Consider the following 24,370-nt stretch of genomic DNA (forward strand, 5'->3'; position numbering starts at 1 on the left):
ATTCCTCGGCGTCAGATCCTTGATGACGACCTGCTTTGTGACTTCTACCGCCTCCACCCTGACGCTCCAGGTAGTCTGCCCGGTGGCGTTTGTCGGAGGGGGGGGGTACTTTCACGAATCCCGCTTCCTGAGTCTGTGTTTGCCTGTGTTTATGTCCTGGAGTGTGTTTCCGGTGGCCTGGAACGCACCCTGCCTGGTTGCCGGGCGAATTAGCTTGTTGGGAGATTGAGGTTCACCCGCACCTGTATCGCATCAGTAATCTGCACACCTGTCCTGATCATGACCTCTCCCCTTCAAAAGCTCTGACCTGACATCCATTCCCTGCCGGATCGTTAGCCATGAACATTACTCACCCGGATCATTTACCCCATTCCCGCCTGGTCGTCGGAGAATTCCGCTACCCCATTGGATCCACCTATTTACTCCCATCAACTCACCATCGCTGCCCGCTACACCACCTGGATATATCTACCCATTCACAGCCACTTGTAAATAAATACTCCCCTTCTTCCTACTCTCCTTGTCCTGGTCTGCTTCTGGGTTTGATTTTGAAAGAACGTGACAGTAAATAATAAAAGTAGCTTAGCAATCACATTACAATAGGACTGGAAGATAACTTCCTTAATCTAATGGATGGATTTAACCTTTTTTAAATATTTAATACTCATGAACTATTTTAATAACAGAACATTTTGCCCAATTGGGTTCTGTGTTACATTTCCATTAAAGCTCAATTTCACTAACTGTGAAACCAAGTTGGTTCTGTGTTGTTTTAAATGAAATGGTTATAACTGTTATAGAAGTTGTTCCAAGAGAAAAATGGCAGATAAACTTGATTAACTGAGGGGATAGTTGATAATAGGTTTAGGTGGATAGATAAGTGGTATTATGGAGGAACAGCTGAAGTTATGCTGTGCAAAGTTTGGATGAAGCAGCATTTTAATTACCAACTTCAAAAAGAGGGTCATCTGATATAACCGTGTTGCTTTTCTTTAATACAATCTTTGATATTCATTTAAGATTAGAATACATGGTTTAGAATAGTGAATGATCACACCCTTCGTCAAGACCGCTTACACTGACGCATGAAACACATTCAAGTACAATGTTGTTACAAGGCTGTTACAATGTGTAATGCAATGGTATAATGTTGTCCTGAGTTGCTATGTACGGTCTGAGAAAATAAAATGTTATCCATACAAAAGGCATAGAGACAAAAGTGAAGTGCTAAATTTGACTATTTTAAATTATATCTGTATGAAGTAATCTCATCTCATTCTTTGGCGCTGCCTTCTGGATTATTCAAAACCATCTGGATTATGCAACATTTGTTTATCTGTGAGAGGTGTCAGAGCAAACATGTGCCAAGGGGAGGTTCAGAGACAAAGGATGTGAAGTAGCCAAGCTATTGACCTTTGACTTCTAAACTAGCACTTCTCAACTGGTTTGGTTTCGGGACCCACATTTAACTGGGTTGCTTCAGTATTCACCCAATATTCGAGTGACAAAAAAAATAAAAAAAATTGCGTCACCCACCAGTTAAGAATGGCTGCTCTAGATGTCGCAAGGCAGAGCGGGCACATTTGCTAATGCTGGCACTAGGTTCTCGTACACCTGAATGCCTTTGAGGAAGACCTGCTCGTTCAGATATTCATTGTGGTCGTGCAGCAGGATGGGTGTCCGGTTCATTGGGGAGAAGCCGATGGCAGGGAGGCCCACCTACAGCAGGACAAACATGATTTAGAGAGATCCTACTTTTTGTAAAGAAAGCATTGCCACTAATATCCGACACACTGACAATGACCTAACAGCAGAAACACATATTTTTTGCCTCAATGAATAAATCAGCATTAAATAACTTTGAAAACGTAATTTTACCCAGTAAGGGCCCTCGCTCTACCATTTTACCAAATATTGTATCAATCTCAAGAGGGGTGATTTTAAAGGGAGAACTGCATTTAGCTCATTCAAAGCACTGCGGTTTGTCTCTACGGAGATTTCTAGCTATAGGCATTTATGGTGCATTTCTTCTCCTAATGATCAAGTAAAATGAACAACACATATGGACATAGCTTTGAAGTGCAAGCTTCTACAAAAACAAAACATGTTTTGTCCTGAGGTCATAAACGCATTAAAAAAACATGCAGTTCTAAGTGTTTGAAAGTAAGATGTTATGGTGTACTAGGGTTGGGTGGTATCCCCGATTTCCATACCGTTTCTGTACCATAACAAGGTATACGGTATTACCAGAAGTGCACACAAGGGGCATTATTAAAATAATACTATACATTTTTTTTAAATGCACAAAACAATTCAGGCAACAGGGATCTTTATCTAGGAGGGGACTGCTGTAACCAAGAAGCTCGATTTTGACATCTAGCCAGTCAAATGCATAGCTGGAGCCCTGAGCTGGATAGAATTGATTTGACTCATCTTAGATTTCTTAGTTATACTTAACTTAGTTATAAGCAGTGGCATAGCCCCCGGGATGACAAAGAACAGTATTGAAAATCATACCGTCGGTATTTCCAAATCACACAGTATATCGGCCAATCCTATGGTTTACACACTACATTACCCATGGGCCACTGCTCTAACTTACTGCTCTGATGAAGCGACTGTCCGTGGCTGCAGGGAAGATCTCCTTTTCCAAAGTCATGTTCCTGAGGCGAGAGAAATTCAGATGAAGCTCGCCTTTACTTGTGTGAGTGTGGTGTGGGTGTTAGTGTGTATCCTCACATGGCTTTGCAGGTTGTACTGAAGGTGTTCCACCAGGGGTCGCTATCATCTGTGGATGTCAAATTCTGGTTCATGTGTTTCTGTGGAGGACAGAACATCTTACAACTGGGTCGTTTTCATTAATTTACACCGTAGCAAAACACTTAACAAAACAAGCGTTTCTTATTGGAAAGTTCAGGGAGTCCCTCCCCGTTTGGGTCCGTTTACTTCAATTTCGTATCTACTGAATATGACCGAAATCAGAACACATTAAAGCATACTCAGCTGATATGTGATCAGTTGTCTCCATGCCCATATACAAGTGCGTGTATGGAGAAATGCATTTTATTGTACTGACCTGAGCAAACTCATACGTGATGCCCTCTCCTGCCTCCTTACACCACTTCTTAATCTGCTCCTCGAACTCCTAACAATGGAATAAAATATTTGAAATGGTGAAGACAGAGTAATCGTTTTTGGATCATTTCTTTAGGCCTATTTTAACAATTGAACAGTTTTCTAAATACAAAAATTGTCCATGTTACATTGCTACACACAAAATATATACCATGACATTTGAAATGCTTAATTTAAATTAAAACTTAATGTAGTGTTTATTTACAGCGCACTTGGCTACTGCGGATTCAGACATCACGTGGCTTTGATAGAACATTGCGCATTTACAGTAGCACAACGTAAGTAGCCTATAGTTCTGAGGATGCACAAAGTGAGCGTTTTATTTTCAAGCTCATTTTCCCTCTTAACGACATTTAGACATCCAGTCAGCCCTGGCAACGGTATGCCATTTTCCCCACTTCAAATACCGATTAGCCTAGTATCAATGGAGGGTCCACAAGACCTGATACAAATCAATGCAACAATCACCAGAAAACTTTTTGGGGAACAACAACTCATTTTCGGGGTAAGTTGCTAGAGGCAGGTTGATTTGTTGCTAAAAGTTGCTAAATGACGTTGTGATGTCATTGCGTGATAACGTAAAACTGCGTAATTAAGTAGAATACACAATAACGTTACTCAAATTGACTGGCCATCTCGGAAAAAAATATTATTATTTGACATTTGTTCAGGTACAGACTCTTTTCTGTACAATTTTGATTGAGGCATGTTGATTGATGTTGTTATTTCTGTTCAAGATCAGTACTACTGCTGCAGTCAGCCAACAATGATTTTCAATTTGCTGAAATTGCTGCTGACGTCACTCACTATGCACTTTTGCAGCCAGGCACGTGTTTTGTGACTGAGTGTATGACAGAGAAAATCGTTTTTGTGTCATTTAGAGGGAAAATGCGTGCATTTTAGCATTTGAGTCACTTTTCAAAACTTGCTAAAAGTTTCAAATAAATTTTCAAAAAGTTGCTAAATTTGTTGCTAGGTGCTGTTTGAAAAAAATTGTTGCCAGGGCAGTCTGAAAAGTTGCTAAATCTAGCAACAAAATTGCTAAATTGGCATCACTGGATGGGGAGCATCAGACTTTCACTGTGTTGCTGTTAGCCTAGGCTACTGTTAGTCAAAGATGACCGATGTAGCAACAACCGTGCACTGTCTGCTGTTGTGGAATTTTGCTTCATTCTGATTGGTCAAGAGAGTAGAGCAATTGAACAGTTGTAATGATCATTCTGTTTAATCAGCTTCTTGATATGCTATACCTGTCAGGTGGATTGCTTATCTTGGCAAAGGAGAAATGCTCACTACTAACAGGGATGTTTTTTGTTGTTTTTTTTTACCTTTATTTAACTAGGCAAGTCAGTTAAGAACAAATTCTTATTTTCAATGACGGACTAAGAACAGTGGGTTACCTGCCTTGTTCAGGGAAAGAACAACAGATTTGTACCTTGTCAGCTCGGGGATTTCGAGCTAACAGGGATGTAAACAAATTTATGCACAACATTTGTGAGAAATAAGCTTTTTGTGCATATCGAACATTTCAGGGATCTTTTAGTTGAAACATGAAACCAACACTTTAAATGCTGCGTTTACATTTTTGTTCAATAAGTGTTTTCATTAGTTAATTACATTTTTGCAAAAAAGGTAAGAATATGGGTGAAGTAGGCAAAAAATGTCCAGTCTTTTTCAGGATCAGACCCAATTCTCATTTGAAACAGTTGTGTTTAATAGGCTAATCTACACATTATGTTAACATCCGACTCCAATGTATTCTATGACATTTAAGAGTTAGATATGATAATTTATGAAGCAGTAGTTTAGATGAAGTGAACTACTTTTCGTGTAGCTTATCTTCTCCCAGTGTGAAGTGGTTGGTAGCTTGGTAAACTATATATTCAGAAGCGCTTCCACAACATTTATAATTTAAAATGTCCCTCCCTAACACAAGGCACACACACACCTGCAAATTGACCGTGGGTGGTATTCTCAAGTCAAAACTGACGTCCATCTCGGCAGGGATGACGTTGTAGGCCACGCCTCCTTTCACCATGGTCATGTTGACAGTGGTGACGTCACCAAGAGTGAAACACTCGCTAGTGTTCAACCTGCAACACACAAAACACTAAAATCACATTCCTGTTAAGTAGTTATGGCTCCCTCTAGTGACTGAACTCATCCCTCTTCCTGCCTTTACTGACCTGTGTTTCTCCTTCTCCCTGAAGTCCAGGAAGGAGTTAATAATACTGCGCTGTGAGAAGGGAGACAGACAAAAGCAGGTGAGGTCATTGACATCATCGTCCTCCAAGTGATCAGAATCAGCACCCTTTTCTGCTGTCTTTGGCCAAGTGAACTATAGTGTGTGTGGGGACAAGGCCTGTGTCCAAAATGGTGACCTATATTTTAGTAATTTAGCAGACGCTTTTATCCAGAGTGACTAACAAACGCAATTAGAGTTAAGTGCATTGCTCAAGGGCACATTTACAGATGTTTCACCTAATCAGCTCTGGGATTCAAACCAGCAAACCTAACCGCTAGGCTACTTTTGACCAAGGCCCACAGGAAAAAAGGTGCTATTTGTGACACACCCAAAGTCCCTCTAGCTGTGAATAAAGAAGTCTTACCAGTTTCTCTGCAGCCGTGTTCTCCACAAACCTGGAGCCGTGGCCAGGACTGCCTGGGCAGTGGACCGTTATCCCTGAGGGGAAGCAGACACACAGGCTCTTTCAAAAAAAAAGAACAAAAAAAAGAAATTCACATCCCCTCACCTCGTCTCTTTCTCAGAACACATTGGTGGAAAAGGTCTGACTGGAGGATCCTTGGACCTTCTCCAATCCATTTGAGACAGCAGACAGGTCTCAGACTAGACTTAACACAGGAAATGGTAATCTGGGACACTCAAATGAATATGGTTACATTCAACCTAACGTGGATAAGAGCATCATTGGCGGCTGCTGTGGGGAGGACGGCTAATAATAATGGCCAGGAACGGAGTAAATGGAATGGCAAACACATGGAAACCATGTTTTTGATACCATTTCAACTTATTACCGTCCTGCCATTAACACGAGCCCATTCTCCCCAATTAACTTGCCACCAACCTCCTGTGAAGAGCATCTGCTAAATGACTAAAATGATAAAGCAGCAATCAGCAGTTGAAACAATAACAAAACTCTTCCCTGGCACTTCATTTTTAAAGTCCAAAACAGGATGTAGCTACTGCATATTCCCCTTTTAAAAGGCAAAAACAAAATTAGAGTGGTTGGTAAAAGGCAAAGGTCTAGCAACCCAATGGTTGCGTGTTCAAATCGCATCACGGACAACTTTAGCATTTTAGCTAATTAACAACTATATACATTGCATCTACTTAGCATGTTAGCTAACCCTTCCCCTAACCACTAACTTTACCCTAACCTAGCTAGCGTTAGACAACAAATTGGAATTCGTAACATTTTGTATGAATTGCAAGTTGTAACATATTATACAAATTGTAATTACTAACCCATCATACAAAATGGATGATGGACATCCACAAATAAATACACTGAACAAAATTATAAACGTAACATGTAAAAGTGTTATTCCCATGTTTCATGAGCTGGGAAAAAAACAACATTTAACCTTTGCCAAGATAATCCATCCACCTGACAGGTGTGGCATATGAAGAAGCAGATTAAACAGCATGAAGAAAAACACAGGGGCAGCTTGTGCTGGGGACAATAAAAGGCCACTAAAATGAGAATTTGAGGGAGAATGCAATTGGCAAGCTGACTGCAGGAATGTCCACCAGAGCTAATGCCAGAGAATTAAATGTTAATTTCTCTACCATAAGCTGCCTCCAACGTTGTTTTAGAGAATTTGGTAGTACATCCAACCGGTTTCACAACCGCAAACCACGTGTAACCACGCCAGCCCAGGACCTCCACATCCGGCTTATTCTCCTGCGGGATCGTCTAAGGGGGGTGGGGGGGGGGGGGTTGAGTATTTCTGTCTGTAATAAAGCCCTTTTGTGGGGAGAAAAAAAAAAAAAAAAAAAACTCACTGATTGGCTGGAGCTGGCTCAACAGCCTGGTATACACCCTCCCAGGCCCACCCATGGCTGCCCCCTGCCCAGTCATGTGAAATCTATATATTAGTGCCAAATTAATTAATTTTAAATTGACAGATTTCCTTATATTAACTGTAACCTAGTAAAATCTTTGAAATTGTTGCATGTTGTGTTTATATTTTTGTTCAGTATACATACCATACGCAACCAACATATCATTGTTTATTTGAGTGTCTCAGATTTTAATTTACTACCCCAGAGTCCAGGTTGGAGGAGGCGAGGAGACGGGTATTCAGGAAAGACTAATTGAGACAGGGTCACAGACAGACTAAGGCCAGGGTGAGAGGAAGAGACATTTCTTGTGCGTACTGCTGGGTGTGCGTGTGTATTTGATCATTCGTCATTGTTACAGCTAGGGCCAGAGTCTCTAATACTCAGGGCTGATACTTACACCAGGGATTCCTCTCGCCATAGAAGACAGTGAAGGCTTCCCCAGGGTTGGCAAGACCTAAAAAAATATTTAAAAATCCAGACATCAGGTGACAGAAGGGAAGTATAGGGCCTAAGGAAGTGTTCGTTTCAGTGCTGGATAGTCCCGAGTATATCCCAAAGGGCACCCTATTCCTTACAGTGCATTCGGAAAGTATTCAGGTCCCTTGACTTTCTCCACATTTTGTTACATTACAGCCTTGTTCTAAAATTTATTAAATTGTTTTTTTCTCTCGTTAATCTAAACACAATACCCCATGACGATAAAGCAAAACCTGGTTTAGACATTTTTGCACATACAGTATGACGCTACAAGCTTGGCACAGATCCTCTCCGTCTCTGTCAGGTTGGATGGGGGGCGTCGCTGCACAGCTATTTTCTGGTCTCCCCAGAGATGCTCAATCGGGTTCAAGTCCAGGCTCAGGCTGTGTCACTCAAGGACATTGAGACTTGTCCCAAAGCCACTCATGCATTGTCTTGGCTCTGTGCTTAGGGTCGTTGTCCTGTTGGAAGGTGAACCTTCAACCCAGTCTGAGGTCTTGAGCGCTCTGGAGCAGGTGTTCATCAAGGATCTCTCTGTACTTTCCTTTGTTAATCTTCCCCTCAATTCTAAATAGTTTTCCAGTCCCTGCCACTGAAAAACATACCCATCGCATGATGCTTCCACCACCATGCTTCACCGTAGGGATGGTGCCAGGTTTACTCCAGACTTGACACTTGCCATTCAGGCCAAAGAGTTCAATCTTGCTTTCATCAGACCAGAGAATCTTTTTTCTCATGGTCTGAGTCCTTTGGGTGCCTTTTGGCAAACTCCAAGCGGGTTGTCATGTGCCTTTTACTGAGGAGTGGCTTCCATCTGGCACTCTACCATAAAGGCCTGATTGGTGGAGTGCTGCAGAAATGGTTATCCTTCTGGAAAGTTCTCTCATCTCCACAGAGGAACTCTGGAGCTCTGGCAGAGTGACCATCGGGTTCTTGGTCACCTCCCTGACCAAGGGCCTTCTTCCCCAATTGCTCAGTTTGCCCAGAGGGCCAGCTCTAGGAAGAGTCTTGGTGGTTCAGAAGTTCTTCCATTTAAGAATGAGGGAGGCCACTGTTCTTGGGGACCTGGAATGCTGCAGAAATTTGTTGGTTTCTGTGCCTCGAAACAATCCTGTTGCGGAGCTCTACGGACAATTCCTTCGACCTCATGGCTTGGTTTTTGCTCTGACATGCACGGTCAACTGTGGGACCTAAAATAGACAGGTGTGTGCATTTCCAAATCATATCCAATCAATTGAGTTTACCACAGGTGGACTCCAATCAAGTTGTATAATCATCTGAAGGATGATCAATGGAAACAGGATGCACCGGAGCTCAATTTAGAGTCTCATAGCAAAGGGTCTGACTACTTACATAAATGAGGTATTTCTGTTTATAAATTTGCAAAGATGATTAAAAACCTGTTTTCGCTTTGTCCAAATGGGGTATTGTCTATAGATGTAAAACAAATATTTTATCAATTTTAGAATAAGGCTGTAACGTAACAAAATGTGGAAAAAGAGATTTGAATACTTTCCGAATACACTGTATATAGTACACTACTTTTCACTAGAGCCCTATGGGACCTGACCAAAAGTACTGCACTATAAAGAGAATAGGGTGCCGTTTGGGATGCAGGCCTCGGTTTATAGTGTTAATAAGTGGTACAGTTAGGTTTTTTGTTAATTTACCTTCGTCAAGTGCAAAGCCAATGTTCAATTTCTGAAACTCTGGGAGCTTGACAAACGTCTCCATTCCTTTGTGACCTCCAACCTCCTCATCTAAGACATTCAACGTGTCAAATCCAGAGCAAAGAGTAATAAAAGCCTATCTCAAGCAATCACATTTATTTACAGAAGTTGTCAAAAGTGCTCTTAAAATGTTCTATACCCTTGTCAAATAACAGGGGTTGAGTTTCAAATGGCTCCCTATATAGTGGATTACATTTGATCAAGGCCTATAGGACTCCGGTCAAAAGTAAAGAACTATATAAGGAATAGGGTGCCTTTTGGGTCGCACCCATGGAATTACTACATTATTACAGTGTTGTCACAGTATTACATTCTGAGAAGCCAGTCTTAGCCAATGACTGCTCATCCTACCTGGCACAAACATTAGGTGGATGGTGCGCATACACTTCCTTCCCTCTGCTTTAAGTCTTCTGATGGCCTGGATATACCTATGAGAAATGTCGAGCAGTAGCCTTATTGGTTATGAGGCAAACAAAAACTGGGAGATGTGAAGGACACTGGTAACATCGAAATTGGATTACAGTTGCAAAATTCTGGTATCTTTCTTAATCCCCCCCCCCCATTATGATTATACCGATAACACATGCAAAACAGGTAAAGGGCAGAACACAGTCCCATACAAAATCAAACCCACTCCAACCCCCCAATCTCTAACAAAGCCCCACCCCAAAACCAGACTTAAAGCAGGCATGATATACAATGAGTAATATAATCAAACAGTAAAAAATAAAATAAAAACACAAAACAAAAAGTAAAGAGTAAAAATAATTTGGCTTGGTTTATGGAGTTAATTAGCTGGGTCCATGTCTTCTAAAGGTTTGTAAAGGTTGCCAGATATTACAAAATGTAATTGCAGATCCCCTAACGGAGTAGCGTATTTTCTCTAGCTTGCGATGTTGCTTAACTTCCTTTATTTAAATGAGAGTTTTGACCCGTTGTGTTAGGATAAAATATCCCAACAGGGTGGTTATGACATCACACTCACTGTATGGTGACACACTTCATGTCCTGTGTTCCTCGCGCGTAGATGTTGCCCTCTGCATCTTTCACAGCAGCAAACGCATCATACTTCCAGTGTTCCTGGAATGAGACAGATAAGGATGAGTTCCTTTCCCCGTTTCCCCTCGCACTAGTGGTAAAGAAGACAGTGGGGTTCCAGGGGCGTCTCAGAGTTGGAGTGCTAATCTAAGATCAAGTCCCCCCCCTGTCCATGCGAGACTAATCCTAGATCAGTACTACTCTGATATGCTTTACAAATACATGCCCAGGTCTTTACCTGGTAAACAGGCACAACATCAGTGTGGGAGTTGAGCAGGATGGACTTCAGAGCAGGGTTGGTCCCCTGCCAGGTCATGATAGACACAACTCTACCAGGGCAGACCTATGGACAGGTGTGAGGAGGACAGAGACAGGAGTTGACATGAGGTCTAGTGTGTAAAGAGTTGAATATCAAAAAGACATGTACCTAACCACACAAACCTCAATTTTCTTCATGGGCAGCCCAAGCTCCTCTGCTATTCTATCCAGAAACCTCAGAGCAGCATCTGTAAAGAGATAAACACAACCCAAGGGCCAAGACTGTTACACCAAGACAAGGTTTATAGTAGTATCATACATAAAACCAAAACACATAGGTACAGTAATGAGTAGAATGTGTTGGTCTGAATGTAGCCGGTTTTAAATTAACTTCCACAGTTATAAAACTCTCTCTCTCTCTCTCTCCTGTTTAATAATTACTTTGATTGTGTTTTCCCACCATTAAGACTGACAATCTGTAACCATTACCTTTCCAGCTTGAGTTCAATCAATGGGACTCTAAACTCATTATTCTTAGTTGCAAAGACTGGAGTTAGGCTAATAGTCAGTCAACACAGAAATAATATAAGGTTTACTGCTATAACCACGGTTGGGAAGTAACGTATTACAAAAAACAAACTGTAATCTGTTAAATTACCATCACAAATATTGTAATTAGATTACATATACTTTTGAAAAACTACAGAATTACTTCTAGGATTCCTATTAAGTTCACAAATTATGTTTGCAAAAAAGATCTTTATGACACCTTTTTTCCCTCAATGACTTACAAATCAACATTGAAAAAAGGCGCAAGTTTAAGTTTGTTTTCCGCCTGAGTGAGTCTGACCACAAATCAGAGACTATGATTGCACACCAAATCCATTTGAAGGATCATGGGAAAAGAGCAGGAATAGGCAACAGTCCAAGCCATGTCTTCCAACGGTGCGACTGCTGTCGACATCCAAAGAATGTGCGTACAATTTTAATAAACGCTTGGAGGTAAGGACGACAGCAGTGTTGTAGACTACGGGCAATACTTATTGACATCTACAGAGATGCCCTCTCATTTAGCTATTTGCACCATGATTGTTGTGGATGGCTGTTCACAAACGTATGTTTACTTTCACCCAATAAATGGTTGATATGAAGAAGTTTAAGGTGCCTATCAATCATTGTTTTTAGAACCAGTGGACAGCCAGTGAAAAATACACTCGCAATAGCTGCACAGTGCAGATACCAGCCTAAGGAATAAAAATATGAGGGTGCCTCCTTTCTAAACTCCTCGGTGGTATTGTGCTCCACATCATACTGCTTTTATTGGTCAATCCATAGGCTTAAAGGCGTCCGCATGCTTCCCAGCCGAAACAGTTCGGTGGAGTGCATGCATATGATGATTACATTTAGTGACATTTTTGTTAGTTTTCGGAGAGCGTTTAGGTTGTTTGGCTACACATTTTGTTTCTGGAGGCAAGCCGAAGTTTGGGGACGAAGTCTGCGCCCCTTCGTCAATGATTGGTCAACAGTAGGGATTCTTAAAAAAATATATATTATTACCAGCCGAACTGAAGCATGCTGATGCCTTAACAGACACATTCCCAAAAAGTTACACATTGCAGCTAAGGGGAAAGTAATCCGATTACTTTACTGAGCTTGGGTAATCCAAAAGTTACACTACTGATAACAATTTGGGCAACTAGTAAAAGATTACATTTACAACGTCATGTTCCCAACCCTGGCTAGAACATACTCATAGGACATTTAGTACAACTACAACAGACAGAGGAGTGCAACACTGACAGAGAAAAAAGAAAAAGTCTTCCTGACACACTAGTATTAGTCCCAACAGTGACCTATGGACCCTGGACAAAAGTGGTCTGCTATATAGGGAATAGGGTGCCATTTGAATCTCAGCCTGAAGTTAAAGACGTGCATAAATTCAAATGTCTTCCACCGAGAAGAAGTGGACCTTACACCATTGTAGGAAATAATTAGCCAATTGCTGGCCTTCAGTCAGATTTGTTCCTTTCAGCGTTATATAGTCCAGTGGTAAGGGTTGCAGAATGGATTGTACAGTAGATCAATCATTTATGGTAGCTACAGTGCATTCGTATTCACAGCTCACTGCACATAGCCCATCCAACTACCCCATCACAATACGGTTATTTCTTTAGCTCCTTTGCACCCCATTATCTCTACTTGCACACTCATCTTCTGCACATCTATCACTCCAGTGTTTAATTTTATTTTTCCTTAATTTTACTAGGCAAGTCAGTTAAGAACAAATTCTTATTTTCAATGACGGCCTAGGAACAGTGGGTTAACTGCCTGGATTGAACTTGCAACCTTTTGGTTACTAGTCCAACGCTCTAACCACTAGGCTACCCTGCCGCCCCAATTGCTATATTGTAATTATTTTGCCACTATAGCCTATTTATTGCCTTACCTCCCTTATCCTACATCATTTGCACACACTGTATATATACTTTTTCTACTGTATTACTGACTGTATGTTTGTTTATTCCATGTGTAAGTCTGTGTCTTTGTTTGTGTCGCACTGCTTTGCTTTATCTTGGCCAGGTCGCAGTTGTAAATGAGAACTTGTTCTCAACTAGCCTACCTGGTTAAATGGTAATGGTGAAATAAAACAATTCAGACCCCTTGGCTTTTTCTACATTGTTATGTTAAAGCCTTATTCTAAAATTGATTGAATAAAAAGTAAATCTACACATAATAACCCATAATGGAAAAGTGAAATTTAACAAAGTTCAATTAAAATTTTAAAAAACAGATACCTTATTTACATAAGTATTCAGGGAATGTTTTTCAGCGGCAGGGACTGGGAGACTAGTCATGATCGAGGGAAAGATGAACGGCGCAAAGCACAGAGATCCTTGAGGAAAACCTGCTCCAGAGCACTCAGGACCTCAGACTGTGGTGAAGGTTCACCTTTCAACAGGACAACAACCGTAAGCACACAGCCAAGACAACGCAGGAGTGGCTCTCATATCTCTGAATGTCTGAGCGGCCCAGCCAGAGCCCGGACTTGAACCCGATCGAACATCTCTGGAAAGCCCTGAAAATAGCTGTGCAGCAACACTTCCCATCCAACCAGACAGAGCTTGAGAGGATGAGAAGAATGGGAGAAACTCCCAAAATACAGGTGTGCTAAGCTTGTAGCTTGTAGCTTGTAGTTTGTAGCTTGTAGCTTGTAGTTTGTAGCTTGTAGTTTGTAGCTTGTTATACCAAAGAAGACTCAGCTGTAACAGCTTCCTAAGGTGCTTCAACAACTGATTTTAAAAACCTGTTTTTGATTTGTCATTATGGGATATTGTGTGTCGATTGAGGGCGGGGAATCATTTAATTTTAGAATAAGGCTGTAACGTAACAAAATGTGGAAAAAGTGAATGGGTCTGAATACCGAATGCACTGTAAATAATGTATGAGACTGTGTGGTGGTGGTGGTGCACAAAACCTTGTCCACACAGTATGACATTGTCCATGTCCCAAATGGCAACCTATTCCCTACTATATGGTGAGAAGTAGTGCACTATATTGAGTGTCAAATTTGGGATACGGACATTACCATAGAAGCTTTACATCCACGGTATAGCTTAAACACAGATCAATAACTTACCATAGTCAGGCTCTGGGTGGACAGTCCTGAGGCGGAGGTACTCTCTAAACAGGTTCACTGAGGGGTCTTCTCCCGATGTGGCCTGGCCTCCACCACAACCACCTGATCCATCCTTATCAGGCAACATAGTAACTCTGTCTTAAGCAGGGAGAGAGGAAGCAGGCTCTGAGTGATGTAGGCTACAGGTACACATCCGTGTGTGTATCAGTGAGAGCAGCCCATATGTAGCGATTACTTTTTCAACAAGCCCTTTTGCAAATCAACCAATATATTTTAGTGAACTTTAGCATGGGGACATTGTGCATGCCATGCGAAACACAGCGCAGCCACACTCACATGACTAGCAGTGGAAACCTGCTTAGCTAGCTAAATGCTTCCCAAGCCAAGGATTAGCTAGCTAACGTTAGCTAGCTAAACAATACATTAGTTAACAAGCTAACAGTAGTGTATTAAGCAAAAACGCCAGCGTATGTAAACGTCACACAGAGTAGGATTTCATGAGACCCTTACCTTGATATATCACGTCTGAATGAAAGTTCACTGTCACTGTTTACTTGTAGTGCTGGGTCGTTCGCGAACGAGTCGGTTCTAGTTCGTGAACGAGCCGGCTCGCATATCAGAAGAGCCGAATCTATTTATAAAAATATAAACAATTAAGATATGAATAATCTAAATATTTAAATTATTAGAAGTAACTAATTCAAATAACGAAAAAATAAATAAATAATAATAATAATAATAATAATATAGGCCTAAATGTTCAAGCGCACACATTCGTTCTGACTGTCTTGGCAGCTGACTTGTAACATTCAGTACAAGGGATGTGCAATCGATCTCCATCGATTGTTCTCATCGTCGGCATCAGTACCAAAACAGGCTACATGTATATTTGCTCATACGTGTATGTTTTGTAAACTAATAATTACTAAATACATAACTGTTTTCTGAAGTCCTATTAAAGGAAATTTAGCACAATAACAGCACAACTCAAATAGAGGACATGAATATTTAAGCCAATTAACTTTTGAGGCTTTTATTTGTTGTCCAATGAAAAACAAAATCACCTGTTATGTACAAGTTCATTATAAAATAAGTAGTGGTCATTGTCATAACAAAAACATGGAACGGAGTATACTTTTCTGGTTGTAACAGCTTTCCACATATTTAGTAGATACAGCACCTTAATTGGAATGATCACACAGGACCCGTGCTCGTTTTAGTTTTCTGTTGCAAAACATTTTGCAATGGTGTGCACTTATGAATACGACCCTGGGACTATCTCCCTAGCTCTCTTTAAACCTCTTTATCATCATGTCAACTGATTTTTATCATGGAACCAATAATGGTGCCTGTAGAACAATAAATACTTTGAATGTGCATATACTGTACTAGATGCTCAACTCAAACCTATTCAAGGGTTCTCCTTGCCTTTAAAGAGCAAACTTATTTTAGAGTTGCTTTCTATTGAATGGGATGTTAACAAAAGCATCGTAATGGAAGCAACACCACCGGGGTGACTTGGGGGGAAATTTATCATATCAAAGCAGCCTTTGCCCTATTATCCCAGAGGACTACTTTCCTTTTATCTGAATTGCATAACACTCCTCCGCTTCCATGCAAACACAACCCTGTATCGCTCTTCTTTCCCACAGTGTTTCTTCTACGCTCACTCCAGTTTGCTGAGAAAGTCTGACAGTGAATGGTGGAACTCCCCAGGTTTATCCATGTAGCGGGCAGGGCGCGCCCCCATCCATTTTCAGGACTGAGTGGTGTAGGAGCTGCATGAGGTTCTTGTGGGACTGGGCCCCCAGGTTGGTGTCCAGTGCTCCGAACACAGAGTATGAGTCTGCATAGGGAAATAGAAGAAAACAGGGATAACAATACGATATATTAGTGGAGGGCTGAAAATTTCAAGTAACTTTCCCAACATTTTCCCAAATTCCCTGTTGGAAGATTCCTGGAATCAGCACGGAATAAGTAGGAAATCCGGGAATCCTCCAACCGAATTTTGCAACCTTACATTAGTGTTTTAATGTACATTTCTGAACAGTATTACTTCTCAGACTAGAGTAAAAAAAAGAGAGATTTAATTGACAAATCAATATCATAAAACAAAGAGGGCATGCTGTTCTCAACAGATAAAAACAGACTGTCATTGTGCCAATGCATTACAGATACTCGTAGCTTCATTCTGCAACCTAGTGGTCATTTTGCATGGATGCACAAAATAAACAGGTCAGTTATACAGTGGGGTGCAAAATGATTGGATCCCTTGAAACAAATGAGCAAAAAAATACTATAAAATAAATACAAATACTGAGCTATATTGTGTGTAAAAACATGTTCTATAGTATAATATTTTACACTAATACAATTGTGAATATATAGATTTTGTTTAACAAGTAATACAAAATAAATGTAAAAAAAGATAGGGGTCAAAGTTATTTGTTCCCGTTTTCAATACTCCAGCACCCTCCCTTGCGAGAATAACGACACTGAGCCTTTTTCTAAAATGTTTTATGTTTGGAGAACACATGAAGAGGGATTTTAGACCATTCTTCCATACAGAATATTTCCAAATCCTTGATATCCTTTATCTGCGTTTATGGACCGCCCTCTTCAATTCAAACCACCAGAAAATACCTCGTCATCCTGACTGCAAAATATGGTGGTAGATTTTTGAAATTATGTCACCAGCAGAATCTGAGATAGAATTTAGAAAGCACAGATTTCGGTTTATTGGTTGAGGATGTGCATCGATTTCTCAATTGTCTGAAAAGCAGCAAATCAGCCAGAGTTATTCTCGCAAGGGGAGGATGTGGGAGTATTGAAAACAGGGGAACAAATTACTTTGACCACTATCTTTAGATTTTATTTTATTATGTGTTAAACAAAATCGCTTTCTCTGAGCAATTGTATTAGTATAAAATATCGTTTTTCATTTTTGTGTGTGCATACAATATAGTTCAGTATTTGTATTATTTTTTCATAGTCTTTTTTGCTAATCTTGATCAAGGAATCCAATCATTTTGGACTCCATTGTATAACTTTATATATATATATATATTTTTTTTTTTACATGTAATCAAAATCATATCCTTAGCAGAAAAATATCAAATCTTAATTACTGATAGAGGTGCTCTGTGATTCAATTTAAAACACACAAACTCAGACTGTGTTTGAGCCTAGTAAACCCAGCCAAGGATAATCTTAAACCAATCAAGGACTTGCACTATTCCAAGACGACAATATCCTGTTGTTGTTATTGGTGCATTTCTCTGTGCCCAAGACCATTATGTCAGATTCTAACTGGTTAAGAGCAACTATGTAGCCTAACCATTACAAAGTCAATAAAATACAACTATGTATTTATGTTTCATCATTGCCTTCTTTCCAACTGCATTTTCCTACTGCTTCTGCTGCTACTACTAGTAGCATCACACTAGAATCTGGCTGGGTCTCACACCCCAAAATAGCTTATCTAGTTCCTCCCACAATTTACTCAAATTCTTTGCTTTATTGAGGTTTATTTTTATATTGGTTCACTTTATGCCATTTTTGCTAGTGAATCATTTAGAATCGCAGATACTCATTGAGTTGTAATGGACCCACTCTCAGGCCTGTAAGGCTCCTATATAACCCACCCAGACATCCAGCATTGCAGTTCTTGCCTGGATGCCCTGGTACTGCTGAGGGGTGTAGTTGCGGGTTCCTACAGGGGCTATGGGGAAGAAGCCGTGGAACTGGGCACTGTGTTTCGTGAGGAAGGGGATGGAGCAGTGGCCGCTCATAAATGGGCTCAGCAGCACCGTTGTCCGGATGCCCAGTGTCTCCATAAACCTCCCTAGGAGGTCCACCCGGTGCTGAACCATCTTCAGAGCATCCGAGTCTGGAGAGTTCCCAAATCCTGGAGGGAGGAAAGGATTTAGAGAAAACGGGAGAGTGAGAGAGGAGAAGGGAAACCAACTGATAAAGCACTATAAAAAGTGTGAATAAGCATTTGTGGAATTCAATGAGAACCCATGATTCTAACTGGCTATCAGAGGAGGCTGGTGGGACTGACTCTGCCATCAGCATGACGCAACAGGAACCGTGATTTGTCGGACCAGGCAATGTTTTTCCACTCCTCAATTGTCCAGTGTTGGTGATTGTGTGCCCACTGGAGTCGATTCTTCTTGTTTTTAGCTGAGGAGTGGAACCCGGCGTGGTCGTCTGCTGCAATAGCCCATCCGTGACAAAGATCAATGAGTTGCGTGTTCCGAAACTGCAGTTCTGCACACCATTGTTGTACTGTGACATTATGTCTGTTTGTGGCCCGCCTATTAGCTTGCACGATTCTTGCCATTCTCAATGCCTGCCTGCCTGCTTAATTTAGTGCCCCATGGCCCATGTGACTTACTGTCTGTAGGGGCGATTTATTTTTGTGAATGGGGTAGTGTAATAAACTGGCCAAGATGTGATGAGTCACAAGAGTTAGTGCAAAAAGGATAAATGCAGATAGTTGAATAGTTAACCAATAGCTACCTGGACTAACTAATCCGCAGTCTTATGGCTTGGGTCTAGAAGCTGTTCAGGGCATTGTTGGTTCTGGACTTGGTGCATCGGTACTATTTACTGGTGGCTGGAGTCTTTGACAATTGTGCGGGCCTTCCTCTGACACCACCTGGTATAGAGGTCCTGGATGGCAGGGAGCTTGGCCCCAGTGATGTACTGGGCATCTACCATCTGTAGCGCTTTGTGGTCGGATACCAAGCAGTTGCCATACCTAGCGGTGATTCAGCCAGTCAAGATGCTCTCAATGGTGCAGCTGTATAATTTATGTAGGATCTGAGGAGCCAGCTGAGGGGGAAGAGGTGTTGTCATGACTTCTTCATGACTGTGTGTGTGGACCATGATAATTCCTTAGTGATGTGGACACTGAGGAAATTCAAGCTCTCAACCTGCTCCACTACAGCCCCATCGATGTAGGTGGGGGAGTGCTCGGCCTCCGTTTCCTGTAGTCCACGATCAGCTCCTCTGTCTTGCTGACGTTGAGGGAGAGGTTGTTGTCCTGGTACCACACTGCCAGGTCACTGACCTCCTCCCTATAGGCTGTCTCATCGTCATTGGTGAACAGGCCAACCACCATCGTGTCACTAGAAACCTTAATGATGGTGTTAGAGCCACGCATTTGTGGGTGAACAGGTAGTAGAGGAGGGGACTAAGCACACACCTGGAGGAGCCCCCTCACCACCTGGGGGCAGCTCGTCAGGAAGTCCAGGATCCATTTGTAGAGAGAGATGTTCATTCCCAGGGTCCTGAGCTTAGTGATGAGCTTTGAGGGTTCTATGGTGTTCAAAGCGGGGCTGTAGTCAATGAACAGCATTCTCACGTAGGTGTTCCTCTTGTCCAGGTGGGAGGCGGCAGTGTAAATTGCAATATAGATTGTGTCATATGTGGATCTGTCGGGGCAGTATGGAAATTGGTTCCAGGGTGTTTGGGATGATGCCGTTAATGTGAGCCCTGACCAGCCTTTCAAAGCATTTCATGGCTACAGATGTGGGTGCTATGAGGCGATAGTAATTTAGACAGGTTACCATGGCGTTCTTGGCAAAGGGACTATGGTGGTCTGCTTGAAACATGTAGCTATTACAGACTGGGTCAGGGAGAGGTTGAAAATGTCAGTGAACACACTTGCCAGCTGGTCAGCGCATGCTCTGAGTATGCGTCCTGGTAATCCATCTGTTCTCATGCATGGTTCAGTGTTGCGACCATAGAAGGAATTTAGCTAGTCTGGTAGGCTCGCATCAATCGGCAGCCCGTGGCTGTGTTTCACTTTTGTAATCCGTGATAGTTTAGGGATATATACGTACGATCACTGTGGGGACAACGTCGTTAAAACACTTATTATTGAAGCCGGTGACTGATGTGGTAAAAGCCTCAATGTAATCGAATGAATCCCGGAACATATTCCAGTCTGTGCTTGCGAAACAGTCCTGTAGCTTAGCTTCCGCTTCATCAGACCACTTCCTTATTGAGTGCGTCACTGGTACTTCCTGTTTGAGTTTGTGCTTGTAAGCAGGAATCAGGAGGATAGAGTTATGGTCAGATTTGCCTAATGGAGGGTGAGAAGAGCTTTGTAAGCATTTCACCTGTAGTTGCACAGGTGACATGCTGGTAAAAATTAGATAAGACGAATTTCAGTTTCCCTGCTTTGGAATCACCAACCACTAGTAGAGCTGCCTCTGGATGTGCATTGTCTTGTTTCCTTATGGCCCTATACATTTGGTACATACATGAGTGCAGTCTTAGTGCCAGCATTGGTTTGTGGTGGTAAATAGACAGCAACCAAAAATATAGATAACTTTCTTGGTAAATAGTATGGTCTGAAGTTCATCATGAGGTATTCTAACTCAGACGAGCAAACCTTGAGACTTCCTTAACATTAGAGATTGTGCACCAGATGTTCTTAACAAAGAGACACACACCCTTAACCTTTCCCCGAAGCTGCCGATCGGTCTTGACGATGCATGGGAAAAACAGACAGATGTATATTGTCTATGTCCTTGTTCAGCCACGACTCAGAGAAACATGGGATATTACAGTTCTTCAGGTCCCGTTGATAGCAGAGTCTCGAATGGCGCTCGTCCAGTGATTGTACGTTCGCGAATAGAACGGAGGATAGAGGTGGTTTATTTACTCGACGTAGTCTCGTCAGGGAGACCGTGTCACGCCCTGACCCGTGAGTTGGGGTGGGCATTCTATGTTTTGTGTTCTATGTTTTCTGTTTTTGTGTCTGCACCAGACAGAACTGTTTCGGTTTTGTTCGTTCTCTTTGTTATTTTTGTTATTTCAGTGTTCAGTTCAAATAAAAGCATGAACACGTACCACGCTGCACCTTGGTCCTCTCCTTCCAACAGCCGTTACAGAACTACCCACCCCCAAAGGACCAAGCAACGTGGAAGAGAGGACTGGACATGGGAGGACATTCTGGACGGCAAGGGATCCTACACATGGGAGGAGATCCTGGCTGGAAGGGATCGCCTCCCATGGGAACAGGTGGAGGCAGCCAGGAGAGCGGAGGCAGCAGGAGAAAGGAACCAACAGTATGAGGGAACACTGTTGGCAAGGAAGCTCGAGAGGCAGCCCCCAAAACATTTTGGGGGGGTGGCACACGGGGAGTGTGGCGGAGTCAGGTTGGAGACCTGAGCCCACTCCCCTTGCTTACCGGGGCGAGCATGTGGCTGGTCAGGCCCTGTGCTATGGGGTGATGCGCACTGTGTCTCGGCCGAGCATTCACAGGCCGGTGTACTCGGTGCCAGCGACCCGCATTTGCCGGCAGCCAGAACGCGTGGGGCCAGCTATGCACTCGAGACCGCCAGTGCGCCTCCACGGCCCAGTGTGTCCGGTGCCTCGGCCTAGGAGGATGTTCTCTTTGTTATTTTTGTTATTTCAGTGTTCAGTTCAAATAAAAGTATGAACACGTACCACGCTGCACCTTGGTCCTCTCCTTCCAACAGCTGTTACAGACCGCTCGTTTGCCTCTCTTGCGCCGTCTCTTCCTCTTTCGAGTCCCGGGATTAGGGCCTGGTCCGGGATGAGCAGTATATCCACAGCTGCCGACTCGCTGAAGTAGAAATCTTCATCCAAATTGAGGTTAGCGATCGCTGTTCTGATATCCAGAAGCTTTTTATCGGTCATAGGAAATGACGGCGGAAAATATTATGTACAAAAAGTTGAGATCGGCGTAAAAAAAAAACGAAATAGCAGAATTGGTCAGGATCCCGTAACACGGCAGCTATCCATCTCTGCAGCACCATCTCCAACAACCTTTTGAACACCAACATGCAGCCCATTAAAGATAATTTAAGGGACCTTTAGCTGAATTTCAGCTAGAGTATCATATTCTCAGGCTTGGATGTGATCGGTCCTCGTACCTGGCAGGTCAAGAGCAGAAGCCTGGTATCTGTTAGTGGCCAGCAAAGCCAAGGTGCCCAGTTCCACCCAGGTTTTGGAAGAGAAGGCTTGGCCATGGTGAAGGACCACTTGCAGCCTGTAAAGTAAATGCGACCAGGTGTTTAAGTAAATATTTTTCTCAGCCCTTTCTCACTACTGTAATGCCATTTGCATAGGGTAACCATTATTAGCATCTACAGGGCATACGCATCAACACATCCTTTAGGTCTCGAGTTAGCCTAAATCTTATGTACATGCCACAATTTGAACTTCTATGTTTTCAGATAAGAGGTTGCTGGGCTATGCCTAGCCATGACACATTACTCCAAAGACAAGTCATTTAAAATTGTGACATCTTTATATTGCCCAATCGGCTATATCCTATGAGGAGCGATCAGACGTGTGGATGTCTTAACAGTTTTCAAGCTAGTTTTTACTGCTGCTGATGGTGACTTCCCTCACCTGGGCAGTATCTGCCTACATGCTCCATTGATAGGCAGAGCTTCCCTGAGGAAGAGTGGGGGTCCCCGGGTAGCTTCTCGTGTGGACGGACACATTGATGCCCAGAGGGGGAGGAGAGATGGCCACCAGGCCCATCCTCTGGACGCCCAGGGAAGGCTCCATGCTGCCCTGACAAATGGACGGCAGCAGCAGATACAGCAGCTCAGTGGCCAGCAACACCAACCCCAGGACAAGACTGTTAAGTAGAAAATTAGTTTCAAACAAAGATGTTTGATCTGAAGAGAATAACAGAGAGGGGTGTGTTAGTAAGAAGCAAACACATTTCCATAGGTACCTCTTACTAAAATAGCCATTAAAGAGGAGAGTAGCTAAAGCATTGAACATAATTATGATAATGTCAGCGGCTAGTGCTGAACTGAATGGCAGCTAAAGGTAGGACACCAAATGGCTCCAGTGTCAATACACCTATCCATGTGAAATTGACATCCTTGTACCATATTTAGTACAATATCAAAATGCACCACAGAACAAATTCTGTTTGGTGGTAATGCATGAAAGCTGGTGTCTAGACTGTTTAGTACTTGTTATGTATTTAAAATACAGTCATTGCTCTTGTGTGTTGCTGTGCAATAGCCTACTATTTGTATAATACACAGTCCTTGCCATTATTCTTACTGTGCTATTGCCATGCTAGTCATTTATCTGGTGTTACTATGTAATACATGGTTATTAGGGCATTATTAGATCAAGTTATTGTTGTTCTATCCCATTCAATCATACTCTGCATTAATATACATTCAGGTCAGTGTATTTGTTTCCTGTATAGCATATTTATTATCTGTTTTTGTCCATTGCAGAACCATCCCCGTGTTCATCTTCCTCAGTTTGTTGAAATAACGTTTCTGTGCGTGTTAACTCTTGGGCTGATTTATTCCCCTCTAACCGTGGGCGGTGTCAGTGGGTCACAAACCAGTAGAATACACAGAGCCAGGTTGCTCTCCTTCAGTGTGTGTGAGAGACTGTGTGGATTTCTTCAGATATTGTTTATACAGTTGAAGTCGGAAGTTTACATACACGTACGTTGGACTCATTAAAACTGTCCTTTCAACCACTCCACAAATTTCTTGTTAACAAACTATAGTTTTGGCAAGTCGGTTAGGACATCTACTTTATGCATGACACAAGTCATTTTTCCAATAATTGTTTACAGACAGATTATTTCACTTATAATTCACTGTATCACAATTCCAGTGGGTCAGAATTTTAAATACACTAAGTTGACTGTGCCTCTTAACAGCTTGGAAAATTCCAGAAAATGATGTCATGGCTTTAGAAGCTTCTGATAGGCTAATTGACATCATTTGAGTCAATTGGAGGTGTACCTGTGGATGAATTTCAAGGCCTACCTTCAAACTCAGTGCCTCTTTGCTTGACATCATGTGAAAATCTAAAGAAATCAAACAAGACCTCAGAAAAAAAATTGTAGACCTCCACAAGTCTTCCAAACGCCTGAAGGTACCACGTTCATCTGTACAAACAATAGTATGCCAGTATAATCACCATGGGACCACGCAGCTGTCATACCGCTCAGGAAGGAGATGCGTTCTGTCT

The 24,370-nt window shown here is 42.2% G+C and overlaps 1 protein-coding gene and 1 pseudogene across 3 annotated transcripts; both read right to left on the reverse strand.

Moving 5' to 3' along the window:
* Window positions 1–974: 974 nt before the first annotated feature.
* On the reverse strand, window positions 975–14,979 carry LOC135539660 (aminoacylase-1-like). 3 transcript variants are annotated; one of them, XM_064965684.1, is made up of 15 exons: window positions 14,873–14,978; window positions 14,363–14,500; window positions 10,909–10,973; window positions 10,706–10,810; window positions 10,415–10,509; window positions 9,781–9,857; window positions 9,370–9,459; window positions 7,620–7,676; window positions 5,745–5,818; window positions 5,322–5,371; window positions 5,084–5,228; window positions 3,077–3,145; window positions 2,740–2,819; window positions 2,603–2,663; window positions 975–1,719 (listed from the first exon to the last, which is right to left on the reverse strand). In XM_064965684.1, exons 2-15 carry the CDS (start codon window positions 14,487–14,489, stop codon window positions 1,555–1,557), a joined length of 1,260 nt encoding a protein of 419 aa, XP_064821756.1. In that variant the 5' UTR covers window positions 14,490–14,500; window positions 14,873–14,978; the 3' UTR covers window positions 975–1,554. The 3 variants fall into 3 exon arrangements, with proteins under 3 accessions (XP_064821756.1, XP_064821757.1, XP_064821758.1); XM_064965685.1 differs by having other exon boundaries at window positions 14,363–14,496; window positions 14,873–14,975; XM_064965686.1 differs by lacking the exon at window positions 9,370–9,459 and having other exon boundaries at window positions 14,873–14,979.
* A 419-nt stretch (window positions 14,980–15,398) lies between these two features.
* On the reverse strand, window positions 15,399–23,256 carry LOC135529126 (protein ABHD14A-like; annotated as a pseudogene).
* Between the last annotated feature and the right edge of the window lie 1,114 nt (window positions 23,257–24,370).

Source organism: Oncorhynchus masou, chromosome 5 (genome assembly GCF_036934945.1).
Source record: "Oncorhynchus masou masou isolate Uvic2021 chromosome 5, UVic_Omas_1.1, whole genome shotgun sequence".
In the NCBI taxonomy this organism is placed as follows: Eukaryota; Metazoa; Chordata; class Actinopteri; order Salmoniformes; family Salmonidae; genus Oncorhynchus; species Oncorhynchus masou.

Bases quoted from the DNA above. Each gene is read 5' to 3' on its own strand.
- LOC135539660 (XM_064965684.1), bottom strand. From the start codon at position 14,489: ATGTTGCCTGATAAGGATGGATCAGGTGGTTGTGGTGGAGGCCAGGCC. The intron at 9,858-10,414 runs GTGAGTGTGATG...CATTTCTCATAG, and splicing joins ATGAAGTGTGTCACCATACA to GTATATCCAGGCCATCAGAA. The intron at 2,664-2,739 runs GTGAGGATACAC...CTCTCGCCTCAG, and splicing joins AGTACAACCTGCAAAGCCAT to GAACATGACTTTGGAAAAGG.